The 22,981-nt window shown below is 38.6% G+C and overlaps 1 protein-coding gene across 1 annotated transcript in view; it reads left to right on the top strand.

Moving 5' to 3' along the window:
- myo10l1 (myosin X, like 1) overlaps positions 1 to 22,981 on the top strand; it is a 75,339-nt gene that overhangs the window by 36,893 nt on the left and 15,465 nt on the right. Inside the window, exons 5-23 of the mRNA XM_055213074.2 lie at positions 129 to 263; positions 2,217 to 2,341; positions 4,614 to 4,627; positions 5,042 to 5,126; positions 5,209 to 5,315; positions 5,405 to 5,534; positions 5,614 to 5,732; positions 9,541 to 9,687; positions 9,799 to 9,899; positions 10,018 to 10,084; positions 15,269 to 15,361; positions 15,448 to 15,516; positions 15,603 to 15,685; positions 15,798 to 15,906; positions 16,121 to 16,201; positions 18,801 to 18,925; positions 19,010 to 19,246; positions 20,726 to 20,981; positions 21,059 to 21,865. Coding sequence (XP_055069049.2) covers positions 129 to 263; positions 2,217 to 2,341; positions 4,614 to 4,627; positions 5,042 to 5,126; positions 5,209 to 5,315; positions 5,405 to 5,534; positions 5,614 to 5,732; positions 9,541 to 9,687; positions 9,799 to 9,899; positions 10,018 to 10,084; positions 15,269 to 15,361; positions 15,448 to 15,516; positions 15,603 to 15,685; positions 15,798 to 15,906; positions 16,121 to 16,201; positions 18,801 to 18,925; positions 19,010 to 19,246; positions 20,726 to 20,981; positions 21,059 to 21,865 — 2,890 coding nt within the window. The remainder of the gene's footprint in view (positions 1 to 128; positions 264 to 2,216; positions 2,342 to 4,613; positions 4,628 to 5,041; positions 5,127 to 5,208; positions 5,316 to 5,404; positions 5,535 to 5,613; positions 5,733 to 9,540; positions 9,688 to 9,798; positions 9,900 to 10,017; positions 10,085 to 15,268; positions 15,362 to 15,447; positions 15,517 to 15,602; positions 15,686 to 15,797; positions 15,907 to 16,120; positions 16,202 to 18,800; positions 18,926 to 19,009; positions 19,247 to 20,725; positions 20,982 to 21,058; positions 21,866 to 22,981) is intronic.

Raw genomic sequence — 22,981 nt, forward strand, 5'->3', positions numbered from 1 at the left:
GCTTTCACAGCATTGCAAATTTAATCATTCAGACACACAAGTAAATAACGCAAATGTCACTCGAAGGTCAATTATGTGTGTGTGTGTGTGTGTGTGTGTGTGTGTGTGTTTGTGTGTGTGTGTAACAGTGGTGAAAGTGGAGCTGGGAAAACAGAAAGCACCAAACTATTGATACAGTTCCTGTCCGTCATGAGCCAGAACACAGCCGGGACGCCGCCGACAGAGAAGAGCACACGTGTGGAGCAAGCCATCGTACAGAGCAGGTGCAGCCCAACTGAAATCCTTTAGTGCTCAAAGTTTGCTCCGAAGTTCTCAATAACGATTTATTTGAGTTTTTACTTATACTCAGAAATTTTTCTTAAATTTCATTTTTCAAAGAGAAATTTATGTGAACACAGATTAGATGAACTGACGATATACAGTAGAGCAGGGTTTCCTGCAGAAAATTTGTTAGTTAAGGTGGTCTGGGGCCGAGGGTGTGGCAATTAAAGGGGCGGGGTGTATGCGTCATGATGAAAATTAAAATATTTTAATAAAATAAAAAATAAAATATTAATTTTTAAAACACTCAAATAAAACTTCATTTTGAAGAAACTATGACAAAAAATGAACACATACTAGATTATTAATGAATTAAATGTTTTTACCTCTAACGGGAATAGCTGCGTGATGAAGTGAAACTAAAGGGTTAATAAACACAAGCTAAAGCAGATGTTGTTGAACGATGATAGATAGCGCATAAATTGTAAAAACTGATTATTTCCCACTATTAATTACATTATCTTAAAGGAGTGTAACTGTAGCATGTTAATAATGCACATAAATAAAGTAAGCAAGAGCAATCAACAATTATATCGAATCAACAGGCACGTGAAACCCTAGCTAGCAGGTTGCTCAAACCACAAAATCACCAGCTAACTTACTTTAAAATTGCAAGAACTGTAGACTTATACAATAACAGGCTTAAATAAACCCAAAACATAAGTCCACAGTCTTATCTCATTTCGGCCGTGTGGTGCGCGTGCACGTTCGCGGTGTGTAGCACGTCTGCGCTATTCTCCAAGATTTTTTTTGGGACGATCTAGTTAAGGCGGTAGGGTTTCCAAGCTTAGGCGGGCCGCCTTAACTGAAATATGCTGCGGCAAACCCTGGTAGAGGTATAGAGTTATTTGCTAAAACTAATAATAGTTTGATTTTTGAAGAATACTGAGAAATGTTCACAAGCAGAAATATTTTGCAGAAAATCTTTAAAAAATTTGAGCAGTTTGTGGTATTGTTCACATTTTTAAGATCTCTTATGAAACTACACTGAAGAAAATGCTGTTTTATTTTGATTCATTGTTGGGTAACATCATAGGCGAAGTTGGGGTGACAGGGGGGTGCTGCCCCCCCAGACCAGAGCAACTTATGATTTTATTTGAGCTATTAATAAAATAGCAATATAAGAATTTATATTTTATTTGTCTAATCTTTATAGTTTAATAGGTATACTGAGAAACTTTAAATTTATTTAAACCATATTTTAACTCTTTCCCTGCCATTGACGAGATAACTCTTCAATTAAGAGAAAACGCATCCCTGCCAGTGACAATAATTTCCGGCTTTCCGCAATAACTGCAAGTTATGCAACCCAGAAGTAGCGCCTCACGTGAAAGAGAAAGAACTCTGTGTATGTTTTAAAGATCGCTCTGCATCTGATTTTTATCAAAAGTCCTTCACAAAAATAAATCTTTTTGCTCAAAATTGTGTGTTTTTGAAGAAATCTACCCATATTTGAGAGGTTATTAAAACTTTTTTTTTTTTTTTGAAAGCAGAGGGTCTGTTCTTTTATTTTATATATTGTTTGTTTATATATTTAAAGAAGAACATTTTCTGGAAGGCATTAAACTTTTGTGAAAATCATGAAAAATGTTGGTGCTGGCTCGCAACTTTTTTTTAAAACGCTGGCGGGGAAAGAGTTAAAACCTCGAAGCCGCATTCTCTTGGTAATCTCAAAGTATTGTAGTACCATTGTTTGTTGGTACATTTTTAAAACGTGAAACTCCGCCTATGGGTAACATATGGACAAACCCAACCACTAGGTTAAATTAATCTAAAAATAATTCAAATGTTACCCAGCCATGGGTTGAAATAACCCAGCATAGGTAAATTTGGATTTGTCCATTTATTTTGTCCAGACATAAGTTGACATTTACACTATTATCTCTTTTGTGCAGCCCCATCATGGAAGCCTTTGGAAACGCCAAAACTGTCTACAACAACAACTCCAGTCGCTTTGGGAAATTTATTCAGCTTCATTTTTCTCAAAGCGGGAACATTCAGGGTGGATGCATCGTCCACTGTATCCTTCCTACTGTAAACATATGTGACCCCGGACCACAAGACCGGTCAGAAGGATCAATTTTTTGAAATTGAGATTTATACATCATCTGAAAGCTGAATAAATAAGTTTGTTAAGGTAGGACAATATTTGGCCGAGATACAGCCATTTGAAAATCTTGAATCTGAAGGTACAAAAAATCTAAATATTGGGAAAATTGCCTTTAAAGGAATAGTATGTAAGAAATGTATATCAATTAATCATAAAATGGCCCTGATATGTCACTAGACATTAAGAAATCATTTTCATTTCAAATACTTATATCACTGATAACAGTGGTCCGGATATTGTCATTTTAAAAGTGGAGTTGCAGCCCTCAACTGATGTTTATGTTGTGTATTGGCCACCAGTTGTGTGATTTCAGTACCAGTTTTGGCCACAATCCTACATACTGTGTTCCTTTAAAGTTGTCCAAATGAAGTCCTTAGCAACACATATCACTATTGGTAAATTAATTTTTGAGATATTTATGGTAGGAAATGTACAAAATATCCTCATGGAACATGATCTTTACTTAATATCCTAATGATTTTTGGCATTTAAAAAAGGCCAAATAGTTTTGACCCATATAATGTATTGTTGGCTATTGCTACAAATATGTGACTTATGCAGTGCCGGCTCGTGACTGCTCATCCGAGGGGCGCTAATTCAAAATAAGTGTTCGGAGTGTCACATGTATTATTTCTTTTTCCAAAATATGTGTTTTGCGCGTCGAGAGATCCTGTGTGCATCGCGTGTTTTGTCAGTGCCTGCTGCACACGCATCGAAACCATTTAAGATCAAAGAGACGTTCACGTTCACAAAATACACGCAAGACACTCCCTTAACAGTAAACTTTGATTACACATAAGATTATGAGAGTATCTGGCAAACGCGAGCGTCTCTTTTATCATAAACCCTTTAGACGCATCTGCAGCAAGCACATATTTTGACAAGAGACGTGATGCACACACAATCTTTCAAAGCACAGAACACATATTTTGAAAAAAGGAACCGGGCTACATACATGTTATGACGAACTTCGCATCGAGCGCCCTCGAAAAAGAGGTCACCTGATGCCACTGGACTTATGATTGGTTTTGTGGCCCAGGGTCACATATTTGGGTGATTCTCACGAAAACTTGGTTTTAAAAATGTCAAGCATGAAAATGTAAAAATTGCTTAAATTTACTTTTTTTCCCACCAGACATTGAAAAACAAAGTCTGGAGTAAATGGGAACATTAATTTAAAAACTTTTACTTATCATTTAACACTTTTTGTGACATAATTTTAAAAATTTGTCCTAAAAAATCTCATTACCGCAACAGTCAGAAAACATCAACACTGACATATTTTCAAAATGACATGACAAACCTGAAAGAACATAATTTGGAGATTCTGCACCTGCATTTAAAATCAAAGTATTATGCTTCTATTAATTAAATTAACATTTAATAAGCATCTGTTGCAGTAATGATAATCAAAATGTCGTGTAAGCATTCTGACAAGACAATATTTCAAATTAACTGTAAAAAAATTATCTTACCTGGTAGCCATCTTGAAGTAACTGGTCCATGTGCTTGGTCACTCAAAATCAAACTTTATTAAAATTCTGTATGTGTGCTTAGACTGTTCTCAAAAAGTGTTGAGGAGGATGAGAACATCAGGCATGGACACATCCTTTTCCAAATTTTTCTTCATTATTATTATACATGAATATTCAGTAAATATTTTTTCTGTCATCTAAAGTAGTCTAGCAAAACATCCATTTATTTTTTTTCTTAATATTTTTGTGTTAATTTGATTAAATTACAACATAACGCATGTTCAAACACAGCCGGACACATTGCGGTAATGAGAATTTCAGCAGAAAATGAGATAAAATTTACAATTATAAATTCTTATGTTGAAATCACACATTGTGCAAGGTAGAACACAGTATTGTGTTAATTCTGATGCTTTTTAATGTTACTATATTACACATTTTAAAGCTAAAATCATTAGTGCAGTGGTGTTTCAATGGTTTCGTGAGAATCACCCATTTATATGTCTTTTGTGTGTAAGCAGACCTTTAAAATTGACAGTGCTTTTTTTAATGTGGTCAGTGTAAATAAACTATCAATCTATCAAGCCAATCACTGTACGGTATAACAGCATGTGACCAATCCAAAAGCTTCACTCATTAAATAATTATATTGTATAATGTACTAAAACTTTCTCTATTATGTATTTCCTTAATTTTTATCTGTCCAGATTTGCTTGAGAAGGTAAACCCGCCATCAGAAATCATCTTGGCTTTTCTGTGATAACTTTGTATACATTTTAATGTGCAAAGAGAAAGTAAGCTATTTTTGGTAAATGTAAATGTGGCACTATAGGTGAATAACTACACAAAGTGCAGCAATTGGTAAAGCTATTTGTGCTACCAGTGTGTTTATAATTATGACAATGCATTCACATGATATGGTAGAAAATACCAGTTTGCAATATCAAGCAGCATGACACAATTATCAATATTATATTAAATTACAAAACTTTTGTAACGCATGTGCCTGCTATTACATTATATTAAAAATAAGGTGAATAAAAATGGACATTGTTTTGTTAATATGTATTAGGACTGACTATTGTCTGCTCCGTTTTGTGAAGAAACTGCATCTGTAATCTGATCGATGTTTCAGAATCGAGTGGTCAGGCAGAACCCGGGTGAGAGAAACTATCACATCTTTTACGCTTTGCTGGCCGGAACAAACAAAAGCCAAAAGGGTGAGCAAATACATGATACAGTATGTATAAACACAAACACATTAAAGACCTATTTATTTTATTTGACCTCTGTCTGTTATAGAAACATATTTACTGGAAGACTCCCCTGAGATGTTTCACTACCTGAGTCAGTCTGGATGTGTGAAGGACCGTAGTCTTGATGACAAGAAACTTTTTGATGAAGTCATGGTACAATAATCAGTAATAAACCTAGTGAAGTGATGAAGTGTTTATCATCGCATTTATTTTTTCCATTTTATTTCTTTTTACCTTTGCAGGAGGCTTTGAAAGTCATGGAGTTCACAGAAGAGGAAATCAGAGATATGTTCAAACTGTTGTCTGGAGTTCTGCAGCTGGGCAATGTGGAGTTCATGACAGCAGGTGGTGCTCAGATCACCACCAAGCAAGGTGAGAACTGATATTCCTTTCTTACTGCAACATTGACACCTCAAATGTGTTTATTAGTCTTTTTATCTGTTTCTTACAGTTCTCAGTAATGTGAGTGATCTTCTGGGCCTGGACTGTTTCCAGTTATCTGAGGTTCTGACCCAGCGTTCAATGATCCTCAGAGGAGAGGAGATTTGCTCCCCATTAACAGTGGAACAGGTATGATCCTGTGTAATAGTTAGATATGAAGAGTTTGGTTCCATAAACACCATTAATTACCACCAAAATCAGTATTGTATCTGGTCAGTATTAAACAGTCAATTAAAAAATCTGATGTGTTATTCTGTCATCTTTTCTCCCTTTTTCCCCAAAACGCGATAAACGCCAGTCCTCCTTCTCTGCAGAATGCAATAAATCCGCTCAACAAATCACAGCGTACTATTCCACGCATTGTAAACAACAATGACGGCGCTTTGAATACACACAGAATTCAGATCAAACAAAAAACAAACAAAAACAAAATAATACTTTGATGGCATTGATAAACCTGTGGTGGTTTTCTGTGGTGGGGAAGAAACGTAAGCCATCAAAATCTAATTTAGGGCTGAAACGATTCATCAAGTTACTCGATTTACTTGATTCAAAAAATTCCTCGAGGCAAAAATTCTGCCTCGAAGCCTCGTTAAATTCCTATGACGCGCACTACACGCGCCGAGATCTGATTCACACGGACCGTTGTTCAATGTTCAGGAAGCACATCATAGCACGTGGTACATTTTGAATTTAGTTGGCGCGATGGCGGAGCGAATATGTCCATAAACGGCAGAGACAGAATGTCTAAAGTTTGGGATCATTACATTATCATTACATTCAGCATCTGAACCGAAAACATCCACTGCTGTTTCACCGAGGGTCGATGAAACAAGGTAACGTAGCTTCCGCTGATTTAAATATACTGTATTTGTAGCGATGTCGTTATGCGGTTTGACTAGATATGATGTTTAGCTTTGATGTTTTTAAGTAGTAAACGTATTCACGTTCAATTGCAGGAGAGTATAGCTTAAAAAATAACCCCTTCACACACACACACGCATGCACTTTACAGGTGTGTGTACCAAAAAACGGCACCACAGTGCAATCATATATGGGCAACTTGTAATTTCTGCCGTACCAAAATGCAATGAAGCAACTGAACGTCTGACTGGGGTGTCACTCTTCCTCACGCACAGAACGCGTGCGCGCATACACACAGGTTGTTATCATAGCAAATAGGCTAACCCCAGAAATGATATATTATATGTTAGTAGCCTAATGGTAAATGCTGCAAGTGTAGAAATGTACATAAACCAGATATTTACTTTGATGTCAGGGCTAGATTACAGCATGAAACCTGTTGTGCATATTAATGAATTAAAGTGTTTAATTGTTGGCACTGGCACTTTTTGGGGTGGTTTCCATGGACAGGGATTAGACTAGTCCTAGACTAAAACATTTTTAAGAGCTGTCCAAACTGAAAACAACTTGCACTTACATATCTTAAAATACATCAGGGCCCTTTGTTTTGCCTCAAAATGCATACAGGAAATGTTTTTAGTAGGGCTGTCAATAGATTAAAAAAATTAATCTAGATTAATCGCATGATTTCATGAGTTAACTGCGATTAATCGCAAATTAATCGCACATTAATAGCAAATGTATGTTAACAACAGCCTGTTTACATTTTAACAGAATCACCAGCCATTGTTTTGTATATGAATTTTCCTTCCAGAAAATTTTCTTTCTCCATTTTTGTTTGCTGCTGCATCATTTGTGACATGTGCTGGCAAGTTGAGTCGGAATTAGCAAATTTAAAAAAATAGTTGTTCATATTTTGACATTCTCCACTAAAACATAGAACAATGCATGATTTGTTGAAATATAACAAAATATGACAGAACCACACGTGCTTGAAGCCGAAAGAGCCAAACCACCACAAAAATTTCCACATCCATACATTACACCACCACATCAATACCCCAAAATCACCGGCAAAACCAACAGATTTAGCACACACAAAGCAAAAACATCATCAATGTATGTTCAACTTTTTTTCCTTTTGTTTGATTGACATTGAGACAGACTGCTAAAAATCTAAGTGATCTAATATAATGTTACACATCAGATAGTTTTACCCAACAGTTAACCAAACATTTACTTAAAACATAACAGATTATAAAGCCTACCTGCGTGAATTCTTATCAAAACAGATATTTGTAAAACTGTAATTTTGTGTAGATGTCTATATATCCGGGTCGCGCACTCGCGCGTCTGTGTGCACGCGCTTCAGATGTCAGTCAGTCAGCGTGAGGAGATCGCTTTTGAGTCTTGTCGCTCTTAATAACTCTTTAACATTAATCAGGTACCGAACTTTATCTCTCTTAATGACTCTTTTAACATCAAGCAAGTCCTGCAGTCTATTTTCTAAGTCATGCATAAAAGCGAAACCAAAATGAATTGAGCCGCATCTTTGTATTAGATTAAGCATTAGGAGGACGGTAACGTTACACCTCTCAGACGTATAAATAAAGATCATATCAGATGTCCAACGAGCATTTAGAGCATTGGATTTGGTAGACGATTTGCTTAATGTTCTTATTTCTATGAAAACCTTTTACTCATTTAGAGAGAGTCTGCGTCTCTGTTCATTCAACTATGGGCTGGACCAAGGGTCAAACAGAAATTGCGCGTTGCGTTAATCGGCGTTAATAAAATTAGTTGCGTTAAAATGAATTTGCGTTAACGCGTTATTAACGCGTTAATTCTGACAGCCCTAGTTTTTAGTCATGCATGTTTGTTAAAACTAGTTATATTTCCTAATTAAACTAAGGCCTAGTCCTGGATTAAGCTAATCCCTGTCCGGGAAACCGCCCCATAAACACTAAATGGGTAAAAATTGAAATAAATAGGCTTATTTTTTGGAGTCAAATACCTCTGTTTTTTTAGAAATAAAAGCCAAATGCTTGAACATTTTACAGCCACGTCATTTTCATTATGCATTATTTGTTTTGGTTGTTTAAAAACACATACAAAATTTTTATCCGATTACTCGATTAATCGATCAATTTAGTGCTAGATTAATCGATTACAAAAACAATCGATAGCTGCAGCCCTAATCTAATTCATTCAATAGATTTATAGCATTTTGAAAAAAAACCTTGTCATGGGTTTATTGCATATTGCGGAAAAAATAATCAGTTTTTATAATAAAACTTTGAAAATCAAATAATGGATTTGAATTTTTAATGTTATTATCACCTAAAGATGCTATGTGAAAGTTTGTAACAGAAAAGTGCTTTTCATCTTGTCACTTTTTTTGGTATAGTAAACACGTTTTTACGTTTTTTTATTTGTCAAAATGGATTTATTGCATTTTGGAACCAAACTTTTCATATATTTATGCTTATATTTGTTTTCTCATACTGTCATGTAAGCAAAGGGAAAGTATGATGTTTTTCTCATATGTTCCATACTTTAAAGTAGGCGAAAAGCAGTAGGTGAGGCGGGTAGTATGTCCGATAACATAGCTTTAAAGGATAGTTCAACCAAAAATGAAAATTCGGTCATCATTTACTAACTCTCATGTTGTTACAAACCTGTATAAATTTCTGTGTTCTGGTTAAACATAAAGAAAGATATTTTGAGGAATAATTGTAACCAAATCAATCAGAAACTTGAAAAGTCAATGGGGCCTCTGATCGGTTTGGTTACAATCATTTCTCAAAATATCTTCATTTGTGTTCATCAAAACAAAGACATTTATACAGGTTTGTAACAACATGAGAAATGAGTCAATTATGACAGAATTTTCATTTTTATGTGAGCTATCCCTTTAAGCGAAAAGTACCCAAGTGACCTACTACTTCTGGCAAGATTTTGAAGTGTGCATTCGATAGACACTTTACTGTATCCTGCAGACTTACAGTGTAAAAACTAGCGTACTTCAGTGGACCTATTAAACCAAGTTACATATCTTAATTCTGATTGGAAGGCGACAGATTCCAGGGATTCGGTTGCCATGGCACTGTACTCACAATGCTTCTCATGGATCATCATGCGAATTAACCAGAAGATAAAGGGCAAAGACAATTTTAAATCCATCGGGATTCTCGACATCTTCGGCTTTGAAAACTTTGAGGTATGAGGCAACTTGACCCAATAAGACACAGATCGTTCATATCTACTCAGAAAACACTCATACGTTCATATATTTATTGAAATATAACCCAAGTTGGTGCGGTTTTTGAAGGTAAACCGGTTTGAGCAGTTCAACATTAATTACGCCAATGAGAAACTACAAGAATATTTCAACAAACATATCTTCTCTCTGGAGCAACTGGAGTACAACAGGTAAAAGTGTGAAAACAACCTCAATCCCCAGTTGGTCTTCCTCAGCTTCTTTAAAGCAATATCTGCATTCATATTGTTTGCAATACGTGTGCAAAAACTGATGGACTGTTTCCTACAGGGAAGGGATTCATTGGGAAGCCATTGACTGGATGGACAATGCAGAATGTCTGGATCTGATAGAGAAGGTTAACAAATCACAGTCTGCTGTCAGGAGACGTTCAGTTTTATTTAGCCTGACTTTATTAGTTTAGGTTGTTTTTTCTACCCAGTCTCACGTAGGTGCGTATAAATAGCACGAAGTGTAAAAATCGTGCAATACATACGCCAAATTCCACTTTGGCGTGCATATGATACGCCAGTCCTTCCCATTCACTTAAACGGTGCATCTTTTTTTGTCATTTTATTTATTGCGTTTTCAATTTTTTCTGTTTTTTTTAAACCATTTTCGCGTGGGTTTAGGGTTAGATTTTAAATTTGCTTAATGAGGTTATTTAATATACAGGTTTCTCCATGTTTTTGTCCATATTTAAGCCATGGTCGCTTGGAGTTGGGGTTTGGGTTAGGATGTCATTTTTAACAAAACAAAACGTTGTTCTAACCCTAAACCCAAGCTAAAATGGTAAAAAAAAGCAAAAAAAAATTGAGAAACCAATAAACAAAACACCAAAAAAAGACCCACCGCCCAAGTGAATGGGAAGGACTGGCGCATCACATGCACGCCAAAGTGGAATTTGGCGTATGTACTGCACGATTTCCACACCTCGTGCTATTTATACGCAACTCCGTGAGACTGGGTTCTGTTTTTTAGGTTGGTTTGGTTTTAGCAAGGCCACACTGCTGAATCAAAGACTGTAAAAAATATGGACGTAGTGTTTGTGACGTCACCCACAGGTTTGTAAAGATCTTAACCCTAACGTCCATGGTCAGACAGGGAACTACACTAACCTTTTCCACTGGTGGCACTTGCGCTACCAACTTTTTCAGTTACTGGCGCAAAATATGATTTGGTCGCACATATTTTTTTCAAGTTATATTAAGGCGCTCTGGATAATAATGAACAATAATGAAACTGTATTGCATACAGATATGCTTTTTATTTTCCTTGCCATCTTTTAAACCACATGCCTTCTTGTTTTCTTAAACGTTGCAGTGTTTCCCACAGATCTGAAATTTACTTGGTGGTGGTAGCCGGTGAAAAGGGCAATCATTACCCACTGACAAATAATGGTCTACTATACATGTGACGAAGAACTAATAATGTGTGACACAACACATTACTTTGATTTATTGAAAATTAATATTAATTTCACATTATATTTCATCAATCTAACCACCCCAAACTTTCTTTGCCATTAACAAAGCTGACACTGTTTGTCAAAGCACCACGAAAACACTTACTGTTTTTGCACTGATATATGAAGCAATTAGACCCCTTTTATCAAACTCAATATAATACAATACTATGTATAGTATATTAATAGACAGTGCAGGTCTATATATTATAAATGTGACTGATGTTATGACTGATGTTATAATTTCTATTAGATAGGCACTTTTAGTGCTTCTGCTCTATCTTTCTATTTCTCTCTTGCTGATTTAAAAAGCTTAATCCACTCATTATTTCAGCTTTAAAAGTCTACTTGCTGTCCCGGTGACAGACTTTACATTGCTTTGCTCGTTCAGTGCAATGGGCTTGACATTAGCACTGCTTTTTGCTACAATCTCTGTCCAAACTTAATATGGATATGGTTTTAGAAAAGATATGGTTTATTAATAATAAGATTATTTAAAAAATGTGATAAAGAAAATGCAGCGCGTGGTCGTAACAAGAACCATCGCCATAGAAACCGAAGGCACGCTACTCGAGCTTTAGCGCGGTAGCGCTCATGGCCGTTTTCCGATCGACTCGGGTTGTAAACACAACATTAATCAGACTTGGGACCCAAAGTAATTAAACTAGGACCTAACCGGACCCGACAGACCATTTAAAATATAAACCCGGAACCATACGGGTCCCGCGTCCTCAGTGAAGAAAGACCTCTGCTCAAGTTCAGAAACATGGAAGACACTGCGCTTGCGTCGCGTCGCACCTAATTCATTGAGAAACAGCTGAGCACGCAAACGCACACTGATGGGGAGAGACACGACGTGCTTTACACAAAATGAAGCCAACGTGTTGATGGCTCAGAGCACGTTATAAAACGTATTCTTAAAATCCACATTTCTGTTTTAATAAATGCTCATAGTAAATCATAGCATATTGTCTAAAACATTAGGTAGCACATTTGCGACCCATTAAAAATTAGGGTCGCAACGACAGTTCAAAAGGTCGCATATGCGACCATTTTGGTCGCAGTGTAGCTCCCTGTCAGACATTTTTGGCTTCAATTTATTACAAACGAAGGAAACAATGTAGTGTGATCCATCTATTCCATGGTTGCCCCTCGTGCTAAATATACGCAAAAAAGATTTGCAATATTTTTATACCATGTAAATAAAAATAAAGCAAAAATTATATATATATATATATTTAAGGAGGAATAATTGAAGACGGGTGAGTAGTCCGAATTCATAGTATTCAAAAAACAGTGGGCGAAAGTACCCAGATGACCTACCACTTCCGGCACGATTTTGAAGTGTGCATTAAATGGACACTTTACTATCCCTTGTGAGAAAGGAGTCACCCAGTGCAGAAGAAGAAGGAGAGGCGTTGTCAAAACAGCATCCAAGTTAATGGCAGATGTAGTATGTCCGAAGTTCATTCATACTACCCATATTCATACTATATTAAACATACTGTTTTAACGGTTAATGAGTATGTACTTCATCTAATTCAATACGTAGTATCACACACAGTATGCGATTTTGGGCGCAGGGACATTGGCTCATATTAATTTTTTTATCTGAGCAACTGAGATGGCGCCCCCTAGAGGCCTGGAGTACAGGCAAACCTCTATCTAGGGCAGGGATGGGCAACTTCGGTCCTGGGGGGCCGGTGTCCTGCAGAGTTTAGCTCCAACTTGCCTCAGCACACTTGCTTAAAAGTTTCTAGTATGCCTAGTAAGACCTTGATTGGCTGCTTCAGGTGTGTTTAATTATGGTTGGAGCTAAACTCTGCAGGACACCGGCCCTCCAGGATTGAAGTTGCCCATCCCTGATCTAGGGAGTGGTGGCCCTGTATTACAGCTACATATTAAATGGACACTCCACTTTTTTTGAAAATATGCTCAGTGCCGCAAATAGTCCCCTGCCATTGAAAGTTCTAAGGGGACTATTATCGGGCACTGCATAATATGCGCCTGCTGCAGCCATGTTACAGCAGAAAAGTCTTTGATTATTACGCCAGAATAAGAGTATAGTTTCTAGCCATATCTGCCTAGAAAATCGCAACTTTAAATTTTCTTTCGGTCTTAGTACACAATGTAACTACAGAAGAGTCAAGTTTTAAAGACACACTATGCAGTTATTTTACCTTAATATAACAGCTTATTTCGGTGGTAAACAAAGTCATAGTAGGGCGAATCATCCTCCTGTTGAAGCTCGGGGAGGACGCCGCTAGCAAAACCACCAATGCAAGCTTGAGAGAACCACCCCTGACAAATCTCGCGAGAATCACGACTTGCTTTACGGCAACGATGTCACACGTTAGGCTTGTTCGACTTCGTGTGGCGCTGCAAGAACCGACCGCCGGATGACGTCAAAGTACCGCGAGAATGATCCGAGACGGCACTTTCACGTCATCCGGCCGTCGGCTCCCGCAGCGCCGCACGAAGTCGACCAAGCCTATAACAACAACTGCACGCGCGAATTTGAGACGTGAGGCTAAAGGTTAAGTTAAGAAAGCGCATTCGGAAGTGAGTAGGAAAAGAGAATCTGACCGCGTTAGGAACCAAACAAGAGTCCCACTCATTCAGGTTTTACTCGTTGGCGTGAGCTAAAAGACAGCACTGGATGGGATGCTGATCTGGCGATCTTGTTGATGGACTAGTAAGTAAATCTCTTATTTGTAAACTTGTTTGCTGTCTATGTTGTATGTTGTAGCGTTTGCTTGTAGTATGTCATGCGATTATCATGACAACAGTTGTCAATATCTCACATAATTATCAGGACATAAATAAGCCTAGAGGTTGTAAATAGTGTAAACATGCACTATTTGCAAATTATCATGATAAATAGCAATAATCATGTATAGTGACATTATAACGACCAATGTTATGAAATAATGCAATGTACACAATTAACTTTGTCATGGCATTTTGTAATGTTTACTTGTGATTTAGCTGCAATCATGTAAAAACATTATAAGCCAGCAAACGCGGTACTTTATTATTATATGCACTCTACACTTGGAATAAACTTCTTATTTTCCTATAACCATCATCTGTAGTTTAGTAGACTATGCAGTAGCCTAATATTTGTATGAAATTGTGAAACATTATCTGGTCATTATCTTCGGAGGTGTACTAGATTGGGAGTGGGAAATTACGACAGTTGCAAGTATTCTCCAGCGAATCTAGGGGTCGCTGTTTAACAAAAACGCCGAAAATGCATAGAGCGCCTTTAAATAGGAAAAATATCAAAACTCTTTTGATTATTTTTTAGCGCGATGCTAATGGTCTAATCAGATTCAATGGATTATGCTAAGCTATGCTAAAAGTGGTAGCGCCAGACCCAGAGATCAGCTGAATGGATTCCAAAACAGTAAAAATCAAATGTTTAACTCTAGGGGAACTGGAAAATTAGTATATTTTCAAAAAAAGTGGAGTGTCCTAGCCTGACGTTGTCATACTCAATTCTAGTCAGAATTTGAGTCTGATACCGCTCCATTGAGCTATAATTATGAGGCGTGTCTCAACCGAAAAATGCCTCTGCACGTTAGCCATTTCAGTTGCGACAAACTTTTTCCGAATAGGAAGGACGGCAAAAACATCAACAAATGTCCTGCTCGCGTTTCTCTGTTCCTCTTTTAAAATCAATGCTCTGTCGATATCTTTTAGAACAGACTCAATGTCAGAATCCACACATCTGAACTCTACAGCGGCAGCCATTCAACACACGCGCTCTTTGGTGACGTGGTTCATTACGTTACTGTTGATTATCTGTCCATCATCGTATAAAGCCCGCCCTGACAATTTGATTGGTTCGACCAGCATTTGTCTTAGCATAGTAGTTCCGCAACGGAGAAACGCCAGACCGATCTTCCCGTTTTCAAATTCTTGTGGGCGGGGCTAAGATCGGCTGGCACCCAGGCTAGGAGTGTCCCTTTTTAATACATTTATCCATACAAATTTCAGTTTGATTGAGTATTACTGTTGTAAACAGTTTCAGGTTTGTATTGACTACCATGTTTATTTAATGTGTTTGTGCAGAAACTGGGCATGTTAGCTTTGATTAATGAAGAGAGTCGATTCCCCAAAGGCACTGACTTTACGCTGCTGGAGAAACTACACAGCAGACACTCTGTGAGTTGGATCTTCATGATTCTCAATGCTTTTACCGTGATAGCATTAATATGTTCAGTAAAAGGACATCCATTTTTTTCCCACAGACAAATCCCTACTATGTGAAGCCCAGACTGGCAGACCATCAGTTTGGTATTAAGCACTATGCTGGAGAGGTATGACACAGAGAGTGTTCATGTTTGATGTATTTCAGTGCCACCACTGTTTTTCTTTTTTTCTCTAAATCCGTTCCTGTCTGTAGGTCTTGTATGACGTGAGAGGGATTTTAGAGAAGAACAGAGACACATTTCGAGATGATATCCTGAACATGCTGAAGGATAGTCGGTAAGACGAACAAATGTACAAACACATCACTGTGAGGCAGTTATGCTTTTATGTACACACATGTTGCATTTGTGAATACCTGTGGGTTTTATTTGTGTTTATGTGTATGCAGACTGGATTTCATCTATGATTTGTTTGAGCAAGTGAGTAGCAGAAACAGTGAGGAGACTCTTAAGATGGGCACGGCCAGAAAAAAGCAAACCGTCAGCTCTCAGTTCAGAGTGAGTTTTAACTGCATAAAAAAGCCTTTAACCCAATAATACATCTGAATTACTTACATGTGACCCAGTCTGTGAAAACCCATTTTTGTGATTGACTGTTTTCTACACAAGAACATTCAGTGGAAATATAAAATTGATATCTTGTTCTCCAACAATAAATCACTTCACTTAGTACTTTTCACTCTTTTGATTGGTTGTCTCACTTGACACCCAGGACTCTCTTCATTCCCTAATGGCCACCCTCAGCGTGTCCAACCCATTTTTTGTGCGTTGCATCAAACCCAACATGGATAAGGTGAGAACAACCAGATCAACCAATGAGACGCCTGAATATTAGTAATGATGGCAAGACTGCTCAATAAAAACAGTAAGCGGGGCTTTGACCACGTACAGTTAAAATGTATTGTATTTAAATGTATTACGCTATGGAAGCCAAATCAAGTGTATACTTGATCAAGTGCTTGACAAGTGAATACCTTCTCATAACAAAAACAATACATACTTATCAGTACTTTAGATGGAGTATTATCCAGCAAGCAATTTTGACTTTAAAAGACGTCTAATAGCCTTCTAAACACAGCCCAGATGTCTAGGCTTAATCAAGGCAGTCAGTGAAAATTTTAAGTTGCAATAAAATTGAAATAATATATATATATTTTTTAAATATCGTGGTATTTAAAAAAAATACTTATTTGTGAGCTTCATTATTTTTTTTAAATGCATGTGCCCTCATAATCTTTAATCAAAAACGCAAATCTCCTACCCTCTTCGAAGCGATCTCTAGCCCTGTCCCAAATGGCGCACTTCATGTGGACTTTAGGTTTGCTCATGCTCACTTATGCTGAGTTTACACCAACCGCGTTTTAAGCGTCAAAGTGCTTGAACACTTTGAATGCATTCGCGCGTATAGAGCGGAGTAGACGCGCGGAAAAAGCAAGCATTTGACGTGCATCAGAGGCAAACTCCGCTTCTTGTGGGAGGGGCAAGTGCTATGTATGCAGTTGTCTGTTTGCAAGATGAATGATTTTGATTGTGCATTTATCGAAAGAGTTACCAGTTTGTATTTGGTAACCTTATAGGGGGGGAAATAAACGACGCGGGTCGATAAACGTCACGTGATTCAAAAGTGAAGTGTGTATAACAACGTACCAGGTTGCCCGATGTCCTCACTTTTTATTCCTGTCTCCTCTATAGAAATAAAAACTTGTGTCATATAGCTCCGGTGCGTTGGTTGAATGAGTGACTCCGGGCGGGGCTGCCACCACAGCAGCAAGCAGGCTCCTGATTGGTTAACGCGAGGCGAAATTCCGCCAAAGTTCAAATTTTTCAACTCGGGCGTTAGCTGCAAATTCGCATGAAACGCAAAATGCACAAAAAGCACATTCGCGCGTACCGCGCACAACGCTCAATTCGCGCCTTTCGTGCGAGCTTCATGCGCGAAAGAGGCGGAAACGCGCCTTCCGCGCCGCGCCGAACGCCTCTTCCGCGCCGCGGGACCTCCTGACGCGCGTCAACGCGCCTTCGCATTGATATAACATTGAAATCACTCGCGCTTCACGCCTCTACCGCGGTTGGTGTAAATGCAGCATAAGTCTATGGCCCTGTCCCAAATGGCACAATCCGGACTTGTGGACCTCCTCAGAGTCTACACTTTGATGACATCATGTAGTCCAGACCTTAGGGACCCTTGACGCAAGTCCAAGAGGGCGCACTGGAGTCGTATTTTGGGACAGACTCGAGCGTCATGCTGAAAATAGGAAGAGAAGTTGTCCATCAGTGTGAACGCCTCCCATCCGTCTTCTGATTACTCTTTTGCAAGGACTTCTTGGTTGGTAAAGTGCGTGAAGCCTGCTGTAGTGCGGGCTTCGCTGAAGACCGCATCAAGAGTGAAAAGGGGGCGCTGATGAGCGCACTTCGGAGCATAAAAATGACAGATGTGAGACTCGTAGACTAAGCGAGCACGCGCAATTTAAGGCCACGAGACCTGAAGTCCACATGAAGTGCGCCATTTGGGACAGGGCCTATGAGTTTGCTGGGTGTCCCATTTGTCATTTTTATGGTTGAGGTGTGCTCATCTGTGCCCCCTTTGCACCCGTGATGCAATCTTCGGCGAAGCCTGCCCTTCTGCAGGATCCCCACACAACCCAGAAGTCCTTGCGAAAGAGCAATCAGACGACAGATGGGAGGAGTTCACACTGATGGGCAACTTCTCCTCCGATTTCCGGAGTGACGCCCAAGTCTGTCCAAAACTATGACTCTGGTTTGGCCTCGTGGACTCCTGTCAAGGGTCTCTAAGGTCTGTACTACATGATGTCATCAAAGTGTGGACTCTGAGGAAGGCCACAAGTCCGGAGTGTGCCATTTGGGACAGGGCCTCTGTTTACTTCCGGTCATAAGGAATGGTGAGAAGGTGGGGGTCTGGGAAAAGATTGCAGCGATTTGCAAACAGCTAAATGACCCAACTTTCAACGATCCATTAAATTCTCGATGGACGAATGCAAGTCCCGCCCTACCTTTTTCTCATTTCAGAAGCCGTTCACTCAGATATACCTCACAGTGGGGAAAATAAGACAATCGCTACTTCTGTTTCATTGTGACTTTAATAGACGTGTAACCATAGCCCAAAAATAAATAAAATAAAATAAATTAATAAATAAAACAAAACAAATCACTGTTGACTTTGCTTACATGAATGCATGAATATCATATATCTCGCAAGACATGTAACCAAATTCAAGTTTATTTTGGCTAAAAATGTATACCTAGTCATTATTTAACCTAGATGGTGAAATGACACTATTGCTTGCTGGGTAGCAACTCAACGCTAGTTCAATAATATGCTATTTCTCACACATACATTATATATTTATTAATTCCTTTGTGCTCCCCTATAGAACCCAAGTAAGTTTGACCCAGATGTGGTTCTGAATCAGTTGCGCTATTCTGGTATGTTGGAGACGGTGAAGATCCGCAGAGCTGGATTTCCCGTCCGACGCACATTTAAAGATTTCTTTAGCAGGTACTGTGATATCACACACAACATACGTTTCAATTAGCTTTGCATTTTTTCCGGAGGGTTAATTGTTATGTTTCTGCACATCAGGTACAAGATCATTCTTAAAGAGAAAGAAAAGGCAGCCGTGGCCTCCAGTGGAGATGAGAAGAAGAATAGCACAGATCTGCTGACGCGCTATGACTGGACCAAGAAGGGATGGCAGCTTGGGAAAACCAAAGTGTTCTTAAAGGAACCACTAGAACAGAAGCTGGAAAAGGAAAGAGATGAAGTGCGGAGTAAAGCTGGACTCATCATACGAGCCTATCTTCTGAGATACACTGCAAGGTGTGTGTGTGTGTGTGGGGGGCGGGGGGATTTCTTGCTTTGTGCATCGAATTAATTTGCTATCGATTCATTGACTGCATTCATTTGTAAGTAAATTTTGCTGTGGTCAGGTTTCTAGTAGTAGGGTTAAGTATTTTACTCAATTGCTCAGATGCGAAAACATCTAAGTGCGTCTGACGTTTTCTTGTAAATGGGCATGTTTGATCAGATGATTTTCATAAAAAGTTTAATGTCTTTCAATCAATTTTCTTCTTTAAATATATAAACATATAATATATCAAACAAAAGAACAGACCTTTTGCTTACAAACCAAAAATCCTATCATCATTTGTTCTCTTTTTTCATCCTATCTTCATTGGTTCTCTTTTATCAACTCTCAAATATTGGTAGGCTTCTTCAAAAATACTAAGATAATTGGATTTTTGTAACAGACTTTTGTTAGAGATCAGATTCAGAACAAAAGAGTTTTTACTGTTTTTGAATCAGTGGATGCTTCAGTTGTGTAATGCTGCGTTTACACCAGCCACGGTAGAGGCGTCAAGCACGAGTGATTTCAATGTTAAGTCAATCTGGAGGTCTCGCGGCGCAAATGAGGCAATTAGCGAATGGCACGAATTGACCGTTGCTGCGGCAAACGCGTGAGTTGAAAAATGTGAACTTTGGCAGAAAACGCGCCGCGTTAACCAATCAGGAGCTTGCTCTAGTAGTGATGTGATTACAAGAAGCAAGCGAAGTCGCAGAAGCCCCTCCCATCGCGTGAATGTCTCAAAGACTAGAATGCAGCGAATGAAGCAAGTAATCTCAAAATGTTCAAGGGACAAACTAGATGTGGTAGACACGAATTTGACACTTCAAACACGGCTGTTGTGAACCCACGGTAAGAGTGCCACCTATTGGAAAATAGTGGAAATATGGATGGTCGTAAAAACTCGTCATGGGGAGGGAAGCGTTTTCTTTATAGCGTTAATGGCACCTAGAAAGCATTTGATTTAACAGGAAATTTGTCAAGAAGCTAAAGTGTAGGATGACGTCATAAAAATTATATACTGTTTTTAGCATACATGCCAAACTGTACGTTTTGAATGCTTCTGAATGCAAATTTTGTTAGTGTTTTGCACCATACCATTTTATATATATCCTTAAACCTAACCTATTTATACTAAAAGGAAAATCTTAAATTTTTATTTCATGGGACCTTTAAGGTTGTGGCAGAATAAACAACTTTTGTGTCAGATAACATATTTTAGCTTTTAACTTAATACGGTAACTTATTCTAGTACTGTCATAATCAGCTGTGATAAATTATCTGCACCAAGTATTTTTCATCTTTGTTTACACATGAAACAATTACAGCCAATGTGATTTCGGTATTGGTGGAGCTAAGGAGCATGACACCACGGTAGACTAGAAACCAAATTTACATGCCTCCGATCATGTCATGTTTTCTAAAGCCACTTGTACTCTATGGCCTCACTACAGAAAGAACTTTAAGAAGGCTCGGGCCAGCATAATGACAATTCAGAAGAACTATCGCGCTCATTTCTATCGGCGGCGGTTTCTACGAAAACGTTCAGCCGCAGTGGTCCTTCAGAAACACAGACGAGGGCAGGTGGCCCGAGGAGTCTGTCGCAAACTACGAGAGGAGAAGAAGAAGAGAGAGGATGAGGAGAAGAAAAAGAAGGAAGAAGATGAGAAGAAAACCAATGCGAAGGAGGGAGAGAAAGAAACAGCACAGGTAAGACAAGTCCTAGTGTTTAATGTAACAATTATTAACAGTATTATAAACCCCGCCTCACCCTCTCTCTTTCTCAGTCTCCACAATCTACAGAGGAGGAAACCCGGCAGATGGAGGAGATCCTGCGTTTGGAGAGAGAGATCGAACGTCTACAGAAGCAACGAGAAGACGGCGTGTCCATGCTGTGTGAGACATCAAGACAGGAACTTTGTTTACGTCGTGATGCTGAGGCCTTGCGTCAAAAAAAGCAGGCATCGCGTGCGGCCACGGAATTCCTCGAACTGCTAGACACCGGAGGTCCAGAGGTCATCCCTGGTGAACCTAAACAATCCACCTCCAGACCGACAACCACCACTGAGGAAGAGGTAGATGAAGGCTTCCATGCCGAGGAAGAGTGCATTCCACTCCAGGAGTTCCCTCCTCCAATAGAAGGTCCTGTAGATCAGGAGATCTTAGCTACTCTGCCGCCTCCGCCTCCTGACTTTGCCGAGGGCATGGTAGCACCGTCCGCTCCCAACCTTCCACCTGGGGCTCCTCCCCCACCTCCTCCACCACCTCCGCCTCCTCCTCCACCACCTCCTCCCCCACTCCCTGGTGAAACCAAACAGGAAGCTCCAAAGCCTGCTGAGTCAAAAACAGTTGATGAGGCAAAAAAGGAGGCAGAGGACGTGGATCGCACCAGCAAGTTGACCGCAGCCGAATCTCTACCGGACACAGAGGAACCCATCTATAGCCAGGTTGAGACAGGTGATGGCGAGTCGGACTATGACCAGGATGAGCTGGAGGATGGACAGAGCAGCACTGCGGCGACGGACGCAGAACACGCACGCAAATCTACCTGCACCAACGCAAGCCAGGAGTCCTACAACCGTAGTTCAGATTCAGTGAGTTGGCAATGGTCCTGAAAACCTGTTCACCTTTATGTTTTCAACCCATATGCTGATATAGTTTGTGGAACCATAAAAGTTTAATAAACATACTTGTCTATGTTAAAGGAATAGTTTGCTACATCTTGTGACAAGCTTTGGCATGAGAAATCAATGTTTTTTACACTGCAAAAAATGACTTTCTTAATTACTATTTTTGTCTTGCTTTCAGTAGAAAATATAAAAATTCTTAAATTATGATGCTTTTTCTTGATGAGCAAAATGACCTTAAAAAATAAGTCTAGTTTTTAGACAAAAAATAATATACAATTTAAGTGAATTTGTGCTTAAAACAAACAAACAAAAAAATATCTGCCAATGGGATGAGAAAAAAAATCTTAAAATAAGATTTTTTTTCTTAAACACTTCATTCAAGCTAAATGTTCTCGCCCCATTGGCAGACATTGTTGCTTGTTTCAAGCACAAATTCACTGAAATTGTATATTTTTATGTCTAAAAACTAGACTTATTTTCTTATCTTATCATCTTATCATTTTGCTCATCAACACTGCATAAAATGATTTTCAAGAAAAAAATTCTTAGTATTTTTGTCTGGTTGTCAGTAAAAATATCTAAAAATTCTTAAATTAAGATGCTTTTTCTTGTTGAGCAAAATGACCCAAGAAAATAAGTTTAGTTTTTGGACCAAAAGTATCAAATTTGAACGATTCTGTGCATAAAACAAGCAAAAAAAAATCTGCTAATGGGGTAAGCAAAAAAATCTTGAAAATATTTCTTAAACACTAAATTCAAGAAAAATTAAAGAAAAATGTGCTTACCCAATTGGCAGATTATTTTGCTTGTTTTATACACAAAATCACTTAAACTCGACATTCTTGGTCCAAACTAGACCTATATTCTTGGGTTGTTCCGCTCATCAAGAAAAAAGCATCTTAATTTAAGAATTTTTAGATATTTTTACTGAAAACAAGACAAAATTTTGCTTGTTTTGTGCACAAAATCACTTGGATTTGATATTTTTGGTCTTAAAACTAGACTTGTTTTCTTGGGTCGTTTTGCTCATTAAGAAGGAGCATCTTGATTTGGGAACTTTTAGATGTTTTTACTGAAAAC

Source organism: Misgurnus anguillicaudatus, chromosome 8, assembly GCF_027580225.2.
Source record: "Misgurnus anguillicaudatus chromosome 8, ASM2758022v2, whole genome shotgun sequence".
NCBI lineage: Eukaryota > Metazoa > Chordata > Actinopteri > Cypriniformes > Cobitidae > Misgurnus > Misgurnus anguillicaudatus.